General features: G+C 39.5%; 1 protein-coding gene across 4 annotated transcripts in view; it reads left to right on the top strand.

Moving 5' to 3' along the window:
* The window catches only part of TRAPPC12 (trafficking protein particle complex subunit 12), a 181,701-nt gene that overhangs the window by 55,807 nt on the left and 111,197 nt on the right, over window positions 1-14,697 (top strand). For all 4 annotated transcript variants that reach the window (XM_004709834.2, XM_045294255.1, XM_045294256.1 and 1 more), the window contains exons 4-5: window positions 9,907-10,020; window positions 12,829-12,967. In XM_004709834.2, the coding sequence (XP_004709891.1) occupies window positions 9,907-10,020; window positions 12,829-12,967 (253 nt within the window). The remainder of the gene's footprint in view (window positions 1-9,906; window positions 10,021-12,828; window positions 12,968-14,697) is intronic.

Genomic DNA, 14,697 nt, shown 5'->3' with positions numbered 1-14,697 from the left:
TGGGATGATGAGGGCAATGAATGTACAAATGTGCTTTACACAATTGATGTATGTATGGATTGTGATAAGAGTTGTATGAGCCCCTAATAAAACTATTTTAAAAAAACAAAACAAAATAAAATAGCATGCATGAGAGTAATGTGTTTAAAATGTATGAGTACATAGTATATTTTCACTAATATCCCCACCATACTAACCTACTGCTTCTCCTCTATCCCCTATATTAGCTAATGATACCAGCCATTTAGCCAGAAACCTGGAGTTTTTACTGCCCAAATGTTTAATAGAAAGGTTCTTTCTTCTCTAATATATCTCCTCCACTCCTGGCTTGAATGAGTCCCTTTTACCTTAGGTCTATCTTGGTAGTCACCTAGCACAGTGTGGGCTTAAAAATGTTTTATTCACATAGACCCTGAAAAGCATTAGAAATACTAGGTACCCCCTCACACATTTTAAAATGATCTATAATGTGTCTTTGTAAATTCAAATTGTTGCAAAGTATATAATTAATTTTTAGCATATTGTATGTTGTATATGTACTTTAAATTTATTTCCAACAAAACCTAGGAGTACAGATTAGGCTCGTGAAATTTTTAGGACATGCGTGCCATGTGACCTACTTGGCAGTTGGTACTCACTGTAAAACCAATCCATCAAATCAGACATATTTTCTCCTAGAAGAAATCTCACTTCATTTCTTAATGCAGATAAACATGTCAATATGATCCTGGCGTCAATCACTCCACTTTTAAATGTATTCCTTAAAATTCTTCTACACCTCCTGCTTGGAAACCCTGGAGAAGCTAGCCCCTGCCTACCATTCCAACTTCACCTTAGCTACTTCTCCACAACATCTCTTATCTTTCCAGTGCCAGGAATGCACTGTGTTCACTAAACAGACTTTTGTTCTTTTGTTTTTCTTATCAGTTCCACAAATTCAAAGATTGAACTTTGTCTTCATAAGGCTTTTTTATCTTTCATGTGTTTGTCTTAATAATCCCTCTCTCATATTTGGGAGACCTTTCTCCCTACCTAGCTCTGGTAGCATAGTGATTACGTTGGGCTGTGAACCACAAGGTCAGCAGTTTGAAACCACCAGCCACTTCCTAGGAGAAAGACAGGGGTTTCTATCCCATACAGAGATGCAGTCTCTGACCCACACAGGGACAATTCTACCTTTTCTTTCAGGGTCGCTGTGAGTCTGTATCAACTTGATGGCAGTGAATTCTCCCTACGTTATTAAGATGGATTCCTCTTAATAATCTTGCAAGACTCACCACCCTCAGTTCACCAACCAAAATCAGTTCACTGACATCCAGTCAATTCTGACTCCAGCAACCACTCTGGGTTTCTGGGAGTCGAACACCCAGTCTTTCTCCCACAGAGCTGCTGACCCTGTGGATTGGATCCCAATGCTTCACACTACACTACCCTGGCTAACATCTCTGGTAGTTGCTTGAGTCCCCATCATTGTGTGTGTGTTTGTATTTCATAATATACACTTATGTAATCATTCGTGTATATTTCTTTCCCTCATTCCAAATTCATCTTTGCATTCCCTTCACCTAGCATATGTTATGTGTGCTCTCCAGTAGATTTTTGTAACTCTTTATTGAATGAAAGAATGACTTAGTATTTCTGTTTACACGATTGATAAAAGAGGTAAGACCACTTTGCCAGTCAAGCTTATTGAATAGTCAATACTTATTCACTTCATCACCTACTCACATAACTTTTTTTTTCAATTCTTTTTCTCAAGAGTTGCCTGTAACCAGACATTGGGGTTATTTTACTAGCTATAATTGCTTCTTTCTCCTACATTTCATATTACTTGTACGAATACTCTTGGAATCTGAGTTCCAGAAACACTACAAAGACCTGTTTTTTTCTTCCTTTTGGACTTTCCTTCCCTCTGTCTTTCACTGTCTACTCTTTCTCCTCTATTTGTATTATTCAAGACTTACCTTAAGCGCTCTATTCACATTCCATCTTCTTCTTCCTTAGGAGGGAGTATCTCGCACTGAGTTAATTCTTTGCTATATGGATTTTCATGGGAATACCAGAATGATGTTTACTTGTGTTTTATTGGCTATGCAGAGGCATTTGACTGTGTGTATCATAACAAACAATAGATAGCCTTGAGAAGAATGGGAATTCAGGACACCTAATTGTGCTAATTTGGAACCTGTACATGGATCAAGAGGTAGTTATGGGAGTCGAACAAGGGAATGCTGCATGGTTCAAAATCAGGAAAGGTGTGCATCAGGGTTGTATCCCCTCACAATACTTATTCAATCTATATGTTGAGAAAATAATCAGAGAAGCTGGACTATATGAAAAAGAATTCAGTATCAAAATTGGAGGAAGGGTTATTAACAACCTATGATAAGTAAATGGCACAACCAGATTGCTGAAACAGGCCAACTGGAGGGACTTGCTGATGAATATCAAGAATTATAGCTTTCAGTGTGGATTACAACTCGATGTAAATAAAATTTTTGAAAAATTCAAATGCTCACAAGTGGACCAATAGGTAACATAAACAGAAAAGATTGAAGTTGTCAAGATTTTGTCTTTCTTGGCTCCACAATTAATGCTCATGGAAACAGTAAAGAGATCAAAGCATTGCATTGGGTCAATCTGCTGCACCAAAACTCTTTTAAAGTATTGAAAAGCAGGGATGTTCATTTAAGGACTAAGGCTAGCCTGATCCAAGCCAGAGTATTTTCAGTAGCCTATATGCATGTGAACGTTGGACACCGAATCAGGAAAATTGAAGAAAAATTGATGCATTTGAATTATGATGTTGGCAGAGAATATTGAAAGTACCATGGACTGCCAGAAGAACAAACAGATCTGTCTTCAAAGAAGAAAAGCCAGAATGCTCCTTAGAGGCAAGGATGGCGAGACTTCATCTCATGTACTTTGGACATGTTACCAGGAGAGACCAGTCCCTAGAGAGGTACATCATACTTGGTACAGTGGAGGGGCAGCAAAAAGAGGAAGGCCCTTGATGAGATGGATTGACACAGTGGCTGCAAGAATGGGCTCGAACGTAAGAACAACTGTGAGGATGGCAGTGTTTTATTCTGGTGTACCTAGGGTCACTATGAGAGGGAACAAGTGGAAGTCACCAGATAACAGCATATATATTCTGACTATCGGGTCAGTATGGTTCATAATAGACTCAATGGCAGTGAGTTTTATATGTCTTCTGAAGAAGCCTGCTAACATTAGTGGATTGTAAGTTGGACTACTAACGACAAGGTAACAGTTTGAAACCACAAGCCACTCTGGAGGAGAAAGATGAGGCTTTCTGTTCCTGTGAAGATTTGTAGCTGCAGAAAATTCCATTCTGTCCCTGAAGGAGTCAGAATTGGCAATGGTTGTTCCGTGGTAGAAAGATGAGGCTTTCTGCTCCTGTAAAGATTTTGTCTCAGAAGCCTGCAGGTGCAGTTCCAGTCACTATGAATGGGGAACAACTCAATAACTGTGAGTGAGTTTTTGAGTCTAAATAGTCACCAAAACCTATTGAACCTTGTTTAGTCTCTCACCTACTTTCCTCCCGTCCCTGCCCTCCACTGCCGGTGTTGTAAATGCTCCTCTCTCTTCTTAACTGAACTGTTGAAATAGCTTCTAGCTGTTTACATTTCTTTAGCTGTCCCCATTCACATTAGTTGTATATGACCACTTGTTTAATTTTTCTAGGGCTTTTATTTTAAGCTTATTTCTCTCCTTAGAAATAGTGAGTTGCCTGGATATCCCATTACAGAAGGGTCGTGGGGAGGAGATGATCCAGTCATGGTGCAGTATAGCACCAATGAAACATACAACGTTCCTCTAGTTCTTTAATCTTCCTCCCCCCCTCCCCACTATCATGATCCCAATTCTACCTTACAAATCCAGCTAGACCAGAGGATGTACGCTGGTACAGATAGGAACTGGAAACACAGGGAATCTAGGACAGATGAACCCCTCAGGACCAATAATGAGAGGGGAAGGAGAAGGTGGGGTAGGAAGGGGGAACCGATCACAATGATCTACATATAACCCCCTCCCTGGGGGATGGACTGTAGAAAAGTGAGTGAAGAGATACATTGGACAATGTAAGACACGAAAAAATAATAATTTATAAATTATCAAGGGTTTGTAAGGGAGGGAGGCTGGGAGAGGGAGGGGGAAAATAAGGAGCTGATACCAAGGGCTCAAGTAGAAAGTAAATGTTTTGAGAATGATGAAGACAACAGATGTACAAAAGTACTTGATACAATGGATATACATATACATGGATTGTGATAAGCGTTGTACGAACCCCAATAAAATGATTTTTTTTAAAAAATAGAGCGTTGCCACTTCCAGCTTGTAAATAAAGTCTAATTTTTGTAAGTTGGCATGGAGACTTTCCTTGTCTGACTGATACCCTAGCGTAGTGCCTAGCACATACTTGCTGACTGAGTGGATGAGAGTTCATAAATATCTGGGATTTACTCATCAATGTCTGTGGTCTGTATTATTTCCAAGGACATGTTTGTATGTCCGTTTTATCATAACATTACAAAATGAATCCTACTATGACAATTTCGTTTCCTTTGGTGACATAAAGTATTTGCGCTTGACTATTAAACTAATGGTTGGCAGTTTATACGCTCGTAGGGGTACTACCGAAGAAAGGCCTGTCTATCTCCTTCCATAAAGATTACAGCCAAGAAAGTGCTGTGGATCAGTTCTACCCTGTAACACATGAGTAACCATGAGTTGGAATCAACTGAATAAGAATGGGTTAGGGGTTATTATAAACGCTTTTGTGTATTTCTCTCAATGTGGATGCACATAATTCTCCTAGAGAAGGAACAAAGAAAGTGGCAAGCAAATGTCTGAATTTCAATTCTTTCATCCACACAAGGACTGTATGCTTGAATTACTTCAGTTACTTCCCGCCACCACCACCCCCCCCCACCCCCACCCCCCCCCTGTCACACCTAAGGTCTAGTTGCCCATGCCACCAACTACTTCCAAAATTAGTAGCATATGCCACTAGCACCTCTGGATTTTGTTTGTTTGTTTGTTTGTTTACTGTTTTATTGTGAATTGGGTGGTTTACCGAGCAAATAGTCAATTTCATATTCAATAATTTATGCACATTTTTATCAACATTGTAATCTCAATAGATCATCTCTTAGCACACATCCTCCATGTATATCTTATTTCCATTCTTGCTTCTTTCCTAATCCTCTGAACTTTGTCCTTGGGTAAATACTACACATTTTATCTCTTTTTTTTTTTTTTAATCATTTTATTAGGGGCTCATACAGCTCTTATTACAATCCATACATACATCAACCATATAAAGCACATTTGTACATTCATTGCCCTCATCATTCTCAAAACATTTGCTCTCCACTTAAGCCTCCGGCATTAGGTCCTCATTTTTCCCCTCCCTCCCCGCTCCCCCCTCCCTCATGAGCCCCTGATAATTTATAAATTATTACTTTGTCATATTTTTCCCTGTCCAACGTCTCCCTTCACTCACTTTTCTGTTGTCCATCCCCCAGGGAGGAGGTCACATATAGTTTCTTGTAATCGGTTCCCTCTTTCCAACCCATTCTCCCTCTACCCTCCCCGTATCACCACTCACACCACAGGTCCTGTAGGGATCATCCGCCCTGGATTCCTTGTATTTCCAGTTCCTATCTGTACCAGTGTACATCCTCTGGTCTAGCCAGACTTGCAAGGCAGAATTCCTATCATGATAGTGGGAGCGGGGAGGAAACATTTAGGAACTAGAGGAAAGTTGTATTTTTCATCATTGTTACATCGCACCCTAACTGGCTCGTCTCCTCCCCGAGTCCCTGCCGCCCTGGTTAAGCACAGGCACTCTGTTTATCCTGCCCATTTGCATACCAGCGAACTTCCTCCCGAATGGCTATATAACCACAGGCATAGCAGCTGTAGAATTTATAATACATTACAGAAAGGATTATGGCTACAACTGTCATGCTAACTGACTATACTTCAGGACCATAGAAAGCAAGTTGATAGCTGAGTCCTGCTGAAGAAATCCCACAACTAAGTATACGTAAATATCAACCACATATTGACGGTCAACATGCCTAGGTTTTCCTACTGTTTCTCCCAATACTTGTTAATATTTCTCCTTCTTTAGACACTTTGCCTTTACCCATAATCTTCTTTCTGAAAGGTGACTGACAGAGTTTTGTGTGGACATAACTTTTCAACCTATCTGAATAGGCTGAATAGTTGAAATGGGTTGCAAAGTTATGTCCACATAAAAACTGTTTAGAACTCATAATTTCCAATAACTGGATATAATCAATGTCCTTCAAAAGGTGAATGAATAAACATATGGTGGTTCCTGCATACAATGGTGTATTCCGTGATAAAAGGAAATGAGCGAGTAAGCCACAGAAATACACTAAGGGTCCTTAAATGTATGTGACTATGTACATCATAGTCTTTCTGTACATGACACAACTTCTCTAAGGTGCAGGCGCCCACACACACAAAGAAAAAAGAAGGATAGTTCCACAAGGAGGTAGTGTTGAATCTTGCTGACACTGTTATTTACCCAAAAAATGTAGAACAACAGACAGTTTGTATAATAATTTTGGAAACTTTTACCTGCTGTATTAACGTTATTTCATGTCTACTTCACAGTGGACACCATGCTTTCATGATTGTTATTTCATGTTAACATATCCAGGTAAGATAGTCACAGGTTACATGGCATGCACAACGTACAGCTCTTGCCACAGGGAGCCTACAGCATGGTTTCTGTTCTGCTACAGCAGTTTCTCCCAATGTGACAGTACATAAATTAGCTTGTATCCAAAGGAAACCCAAATAAAGGTATTTCGGGATTATGTTACAGAAAGTTAGGGAATAATTTTTTACCTATAAGGTCCCCATGTTTTCTATATCGTCACCACGTAGAATTTTGTCTGGTGTGTAGAATATTCTCCATAAAGAACAGTGCCCTCCCCGAGACCCCTCTGCCAGGAGGTCTTTAGTGGCCTGCTAATGGGCTTTGGGTCTCCACTCAGCATTCCCCCCATCATTCACTATGGTAAGATTTTTTGTTCTGATGATGCCTTATATCTGATCCATTCGATACCTCGTGATCGCATAGGCTGGTGTGCTTCTTCCATGTGGGCTTGTTGCTTCTGAGCTTGATGGCCGCTTGATTACCTTCAAGCCTTTAAGACCCCAGACGCTATACTTTTTGATAGCCGAGCACCATCAGCTTTCTTCGCCACTTTTGCTTATGCACCCATTTGTCTTCAGTGATCCCTTCGACACCTCCTGATCCCATAGGCTGGTGTGCTTCTTCCATGTGGGCTTGTTGCTTCTGAGCTAGATGGACGCTTGTTTACCTTCAAGCTTTTAAGACCCCAGATGCTATGTCTGATAGCCAGGCACCATCAGCTTTCTTCACCACATTTGCTTATTCACCCGCTTTGTCTTCAGCGGTTGTGTCAGGAAGGTGAGCATCATAGAATGCCAATTTAATAGAAGAAAGTATTCTTGCATTGAGGGAGTACTTGAGTGGAGGCCCAATGTCCTTCTGCTACCTTAATACTAAACCTATAAATATAGGCTCATAGATCTATTTCCCCATCCTCATATAAATATATTTGCATATGTACATGTCTTTATCTAGACCTCTATGAATGCCCTTTGCCTCCCAGCTCTTTCCTCTATTTCCCTCCTGTCCCATTATCATGCTCAGTCCCCACCAGGATTTTAGCACTTCCTCTTTGTTACATTCCCCTTGATCATGCCCTACCAGGTCTCCCACCCCCACCTCACCACCAATTTGGATTGCTTGTTGTTCCCTTCTCGCATGGTTCCTGAGGTCCTGCCTACATTTTCATTCTCATCTGTCACCACCATGTCTTCACTCAAGCTGTTCTCCTTCCACTTTCTTGACCTAGCCGATTTCTAGTCATGCTACAGGGCTCACCCTAAATAGCATACCTTAAGGAAGCTTTCGTTCCTTATTGCTGCTCCGGAAGAGAGAACAAATTCTATTCATTCATATGTTAAGGAGTCTGGGAAACGGGGGCTTCTGTGTAGGGAGACCTTCAGGTTCATGGGTTGGAGATTCATCCCACTCACATTCTCCTAAGTAAAAGTTATTTCCCAAATGTACCCCCATAATAATGCCAATCTTAAGGTGCTTGCTTGCAAGCCCATGATTGCTACTGTATATACTTGAAAGTCAATTGCTTGAGGGCTACTTGGCTGAAGAAATCAGGCCCTGTCTACTGTCCCACCCTAAGTGGGGCCCACTCCCTTCTGATAAGGACTATAGATTGTTCCCCTGGAGAAGAGCTCAAAGATACCTAAGGTCAAGCCAGCTCAGAAACAACCAAGGTTAGGCTGTCATCTTGACTCTAGAATCCACCCATCTTGTTACATATGTACCTTCTTGTTACATGTATATGTCTATACCTCCCCTTCTTACTGCGTATATACCCCTAGTTCATCCCCCTTGTGTTACATATATCCCTCTAATAGAACCCCTTCCTGTTACATGTGTGCTTATCGTGGCTTGCATGCCCAAGATTATATAAGGCTGGGGAGAATACATTACTGCCTCATTCTGGTTCTGGTCTCTATCAGAAGAGGTGAGCCCTTAAATGCCTTGTCTGACGTCTCTTTAATTTTACCCCTCAATTACACAACTGCCCCCTTAGGGCCCATCTTAGGCTACCCAGTTATGTACTGCCAGGACATCCTATACTTCTTATTCAAGAAGCACTTTACATGCACACAAAATTGTTTAATTTTGGGAAAAAGTATTGTTTAGTGTTTGTCTTCCTTGCTCGAGAGCAGAGTTCAGCAAACTTTTGAGACAGAAAAGTTCCTCACAACAATTTAAAAGCTATTCAAGAGTCATAAAGATGTTTTTACAAATAAATGAAATCATTATTATCTCAATATCCTTTTAAAATGTTTCAGTTTTACTTCAGAGTCAAATGTATGTACTGAAACAGCCACACATGGCTCTCAAGCAGCACGCATTTTGATGACCCCTAACCTAGGTCATAAGTCTGAGTAGTGCAGTTAATGGAACATCCATTCATCATCATGCCCACAAAGCTTTGCACAGACTCTACTGGGAAAGAAATACTTAAACATACCTTCTGGCTGTATAAATATGTACAACTGAAATATTGAAAATAGTTCTACTGACAGAATACTTTGAGCATCCACTTTCAGGTTCTTCAAAAGTTTAAAACATCCTATGGTTACATTTTCCCATTCATTTACAGAAGTAAATGCAAGAGAGTCCAAATTAATGAGATGGTATATAAATATAATCCAGCATTTCCATGGTTTAAGTTACAAAATGAAATAATATGGAAGTATGCTGTGTGCGAAAAGAGTGACCTATTTTGCATGTAACATTAGCATAGTTCGTTGAATTTTTTTATACTGATAAAATAGAATTATATTAAACTTATAGAACCACTTGCTGTATAGTCACATTCAAATCTTGACAAATGAATACATCCAGTGCACAGCATAAAATTAAATTACCGATTTTAAATGAACAGAAATCACAAGATAGTTATCTTGCAAAAAAGGAAAACCACCAGACAGGTTTCTCAGAGAGGTGGGGGAACTTTCCAATAAGTCTCTTTCTTCTGTTGTATCCATTGTTAAATGTTAACGTTTTTATTATTTGATCATCTTGAACTGTGTCCCATGGTTGGCTCCCCTCATTGCCTGCTTGCACATCAACATTGACAAATGTCATTCTTCTTTGTACCAGCTAGCTGACCGACCTTGTCATTATTACTAATGGCTAGGTGGAGCTGTAGTGGGTATGTTGGATGTTGTGTGTTTGTTTTGGTGATTTCTGTCATTGTGTCTTTTCAGAACAGCAAAAACTGGAGGGCAGCAGTTGACCTATGTGGACGCCTCCTTACAGCCCATGGTCAAGGCTATGGCAAGAATGGGCTGCCTACCAGTCACACAACAGATTCACTGCAGGTAAAACACCTACAGATTTCCTGTATTTTTATTTGGCTTGTCATAATTTGGGGGCAGGAGAAGGAACATAATCTTTCGTGATTATAAGAATAATTTTAGAGCAAAAAGTTTATTTTTCATATCCTAAGTTTAATTTCAGTATGAGATTACTCTAGTTCATACCTGCCTAATTATATTTTATGTATTATACTGTAATCCATGTATCAACTGATAAGAATTGGGAGTCTCACAGTACCATGTTAAGAAGTACATGTGGTATAAGCCAAACGTTCATTTGTAGGGTGGTCAGCGCATGATCTCCATAGTAAAGATCAGACATGTTAAAAAGTTGGCATTTAAGTTTTACCTCTTAGAATTGGTGATTGGTGCTCAATTGTGGCAGATTCTGAGGTGTGTTGAGGTCTAGTAGAAAAACGTGATCTAATTGGTTGGTTAGGTCTATCCCAGAGGAGTGATGGTAATTATTCCATGTGTTTTGTTTCCTTGCTATAGCAGGGCTGTCAGTGGGTTCATTCCAATTCAGTATATCTCTGGAAGGTTAAATTGAAACGAACTAGTTCAAAGCCCTGGGTAAATACAGTCACTTTCCCTTCAATTAAAAAAAAGTCGTTAACAGAAGTTTCCTTGTAAAAGAAAGGAAACTTGTCAGGAAACCGAGCTGAAAAGGTTTTCAAATGTTTCCCTTTCCATGGGGAGTATCATAACGTATTCTTACTTGTAAGAGATTGCTCCCAGAATGAAGCAAGTTAAGTTACCCCAAAACAAGAGTTTTTGAGGGGAACAACTTTGAAGAGGCCTGAGGAATTTGTTTATTTGATATGACAAAATAATAATTTATAAATTATCAAGGGCACATGAGGAAGTGGGGAGCGGGGAGGGAGGGGAAAAGAAGAGGACCTGATGCCAGGGACTTAAGTGGAGAGCAAATGTTTTGAGAATGCTGAGGGCAATGAATGTACAAATATGCTTGACACAATTGATGTATGTATGGGTTGTGATAAGAGTTGTATGAGCCCCTAATAAAACTACTAAAAAATAAATAAATAAATTGTATTATTAAAAAAAAAGAATGCTGTTTGTTCTGTAATCTCTTCCCACTAAGACTTAATGATTAAGATAAGAAAAAAGACTTATAATTTGAGATGCTGCCTTCTCCTCAGCTCTCCATGCACTGGTTTGTAAGTGTTAGGTTATTATTCTTTCATATTTCTCAAATCCTTTACTACTACAAGTTCAGGCCCTCGTGGGAATATTAGCTTTAGCCTCCCGTGTGAAATTATTTCTTTTTTTTTTTAATCATTTTTTGGGGGCTTGTACAGCTCTTATCACAATCCATACATACATCCATTGTGTCAAGCACATTTGTTGCCATCATTTTCAAAACATTTTCTTTCTACCTGAGCCCTTGGTATCAGCTCATTTCCCCCTTCCCCCACCCTTTCTCCCTCCTGAACCCTTAATATTTTTTTTTTTCATGTCTTAAACTGACCAATGTCTCCCTTCACCCTCTTTTCTGTTGTCTGTCCCCCTGGGAGGAGGTTATATATAGATCATTGTTATCGGTTCCTTTTTCTCCCCCCACCTTCCACTTACCCTGGGATCACTACTCTCATTATTGGTCCTCAGGGGTTTATCTGTCCTGGATTCCCTGTATTTCCAGTTCTTATCTCTACCAGCCAGATTTGTAAGGTAGAATTGGAGTCATGATAGTAGCGGGGAGGGGAAAGCATTAAAGAACTAGAGGAAAGTCGTATGTTTCGTTAGTGCTATGTTGCACCCTGACTGGCTCATGTGAAAGTATTTCAAGACTTTCTATTCAGATTCATTCAATAAACTGCCGCCAAAGTCATTTTCCTAAAGCACAGTTTCGGTCATTTCACTTTCCTACTGAAAAGCTATCCATAGCTTCCCATGGCCCACCAAATCCAATTTAAGCTTGTATACACAACCCCCTACAACATGGCCATAAACATTAAGCTATAATGAAAAGGATGTTAGACTCGGTTTGATTCCCATCTTTTAATGACATTACTGATGATGTGTGTGATCTTGAGCAATCACTTCCTTTTGGGCTTCATTTGTTTCTCATTGGTAAAAGGAGAAGATTAAATTAGGTCATTTCTGAGATACCTTTTAATTCTAAAAGCCTCTGATTTGGCAGCTCTTCTCACTTTAATTTCTATCATTTTCCTAAATGTACTATGTATCCTCTGCAGTTGGGTAGTGTGCTGTCCTCGTACACACCGCATACTGTCCACTCTCCACGCCTGTTTCTTACCATTTCCTATCCCTGGTGAACCTGCACCAGGTCCCTTCTAGTCCCTGCCTGTTGAGGTTCTGTGTAGTGTTTTGATGCTTTTCTCAAACACTATTTTATCCACAGTCTATTCCTAATCCTTCTTGCCTTTCCTTCCTCCAATCCATTATCACTTCTCCACCTAATTTATTTGTGTGTGCTTACCTTCTCCCCTCCCTCAGCAGACATTCTCTACCACTTCCTTGAAGAAGGGATGGTATATTTTTATCTTCCTCACACCTAGCTAGCATAGTGCTTTGTACATATTTCCACCCCATACGTATTCATGGAATTAATTAATGGAATCAAGCACAATCATTCGCATAATTAATAACTCAAGAGTATGTTTATAAACAAATAATTATGCAGATATTCAAGGAATAAAAGGTGATCTTGCCCTTGCTTAATATGAGGACTCAAGTTCTAATACCAAATTGATAGGAAATGGGAATTTCATTATTTTTTACATATTAAAAATAACTTGCTATTTTCATTCTATTTTGTGACTTTAGCTCTGGTTTGTGAGACTGGCACTACTGGTAAAGTTGAGCCTTTTCCAGAATGCTGAAGTGGAATTTGAACCCTTCGGAAATCTTGATCAGCCAGACCTTTATTATGAATACTATCCCCATGTGTATCCTGGACGTAGAGGTAAGCCATTGGTGTCTGATGTTTGTGCTTTTGAAAGTATTTTGCTTAACACAGCTTAGCACATAATTAGATATCCTTAATTTTCCTTACTTTACCCAGTCTTAAAAACCTTAGTAGCCTCTCATCAACTTGATTTACAACGTGATACCCATACGTTTTATAAATACAGTGAGCTAAACATATTCATTGATTTATTTAACAAGCATTTATGGGTACTTGCTGAGTCAAAGCAGTACAATTTGGTGTGAGATTTTCAAGCTATCTTGTATAAAACACTTTTGTATCATGACCTACTAAAAGCATATTCATATACAGGGGTCCTCAAACTGTGGCCCGCCGAGGACATTTATCCAGCCCGCCAGGTGTTTTTGCCCTGTTTGTTTTTTTACTTCAAAATAAGAGATGTGTAGTGTGCATAGGAATTTGTTCATAGTTTTTTTTTAAGCTATAGTCCAGCCCTCCAACTGGTCTGAGGGACAGTGGCCCCCTGTTTAAAAAGTTTGAGGACCCCTGATATAACAAAACCAAGATATTTTCTATTACTCTCCCTTTTGACTTAATTCATGTTTAAGAATCTGGTTTCACTCCACCAGTAGGACATCACGACATTTATAAAGCGCTGGGTTATGGCCTACATTAGTTCTTGGAGAATGGGACCATACAAATGGCGTCAGGGGAAGGGCAGATTATAAAGAGCCTTCTCGGATGCGAGTAGCCTTAAAGTGGAATAACCATCTCTTGTTGGGCAAACTTAAAAATATGCATGAAGTCCTTCTGACATTAATATTGAATAAACAATTTTAGAGGGATTTTTAATGAGCAGCACTAATTATTAAAAATATAAAAATAATTATTGAGAGCATGGACTGTGCAGGAAGACTTTCTGGTAAATGTTGGCTCCTCCATTTACCGGTATAATCTTGGGCAAGTTATTTATTTCTCTGTGCTTTTGGCTTCCTTATTGGTAGGTAAAGCAGGGATAAGAATTATATTTATAACACAGGCGTGTCATTTAATTTGTAAGTCGCTTAGAGCAGCCTTTTGCACCTTCTTTTTCTGTTCTTAATTCACTATTGACATTCTTTAGGATGTAATATTTTAGGCTGCAATACTTTGTCAATCACCTACCTGATCAACATTTGTTGGATACAACAGTGGATCTACAAAGAATAATCCTTATCAGGAAAGGTATCAATTAATTGGAGTAGAAAATTGTGTTAGGCCAGTTTGACTAGAGAAACAAATCCAGTGATACTCTTGTGTGTAAAAGAAAGCTTTATATCAAGAAGTAATTCTATATGAAGCAAACATCTATCTAGCCCTGTCCAGATTAAGTGCATAAATCCAATACTAGTCCAAAATTTGATATTACTTCATAAGTCCCTGTTCAGACTCATGTGGCCACATGCAATGATGCAGAATGCAGGAAGATCACAGACCAGTGGGTGCAAAGTCATGTGGATTCAATAGCGATGGCCGCATCACAGGGCTCACGGCAACCAGAGTCAGCCAGCTGGGCAATGAAGGCAGAGAGAGAGAGGGAGGTTCCCAGGACCCTCCTTCTTTTTTTTTTTTAATAAATCATATCATTAGGGTCTCGTACAACTCTTATCACAATCCATACATACATCAATTGTGCAAAGCACATTTGTACATTCATTGCCCTAATCATTCTCAAAACATTTGCTCTCCACTTAAGCCCCTGACATCAGGTGCTCCTTTTTTCCCCT

The sequence above is a fragment of the Echinops telfairi genome, unplaced genomic scaffold (genome assembly GCF_000313985.2).
Source record: "Echinops telfairi isolate 266 unplaced genomic scaffold, ASM31398v2 ScPeMD7_3509;HRSCAF=4178, whole genome shotgun sequence".
Classification (NCBI taxonomy): domain Eukaryota; kingdom Metazoa; phylum Chordata; class Mammalia; order Afrosoricida; family Tenrecidae; genus Echinops; species Echinops telfairi.
The sequence above is the reverse complement of the archived record's forward strand: the minus strand, read 5'-3'. Positions and strand labels throughout refer to the sequence as shown.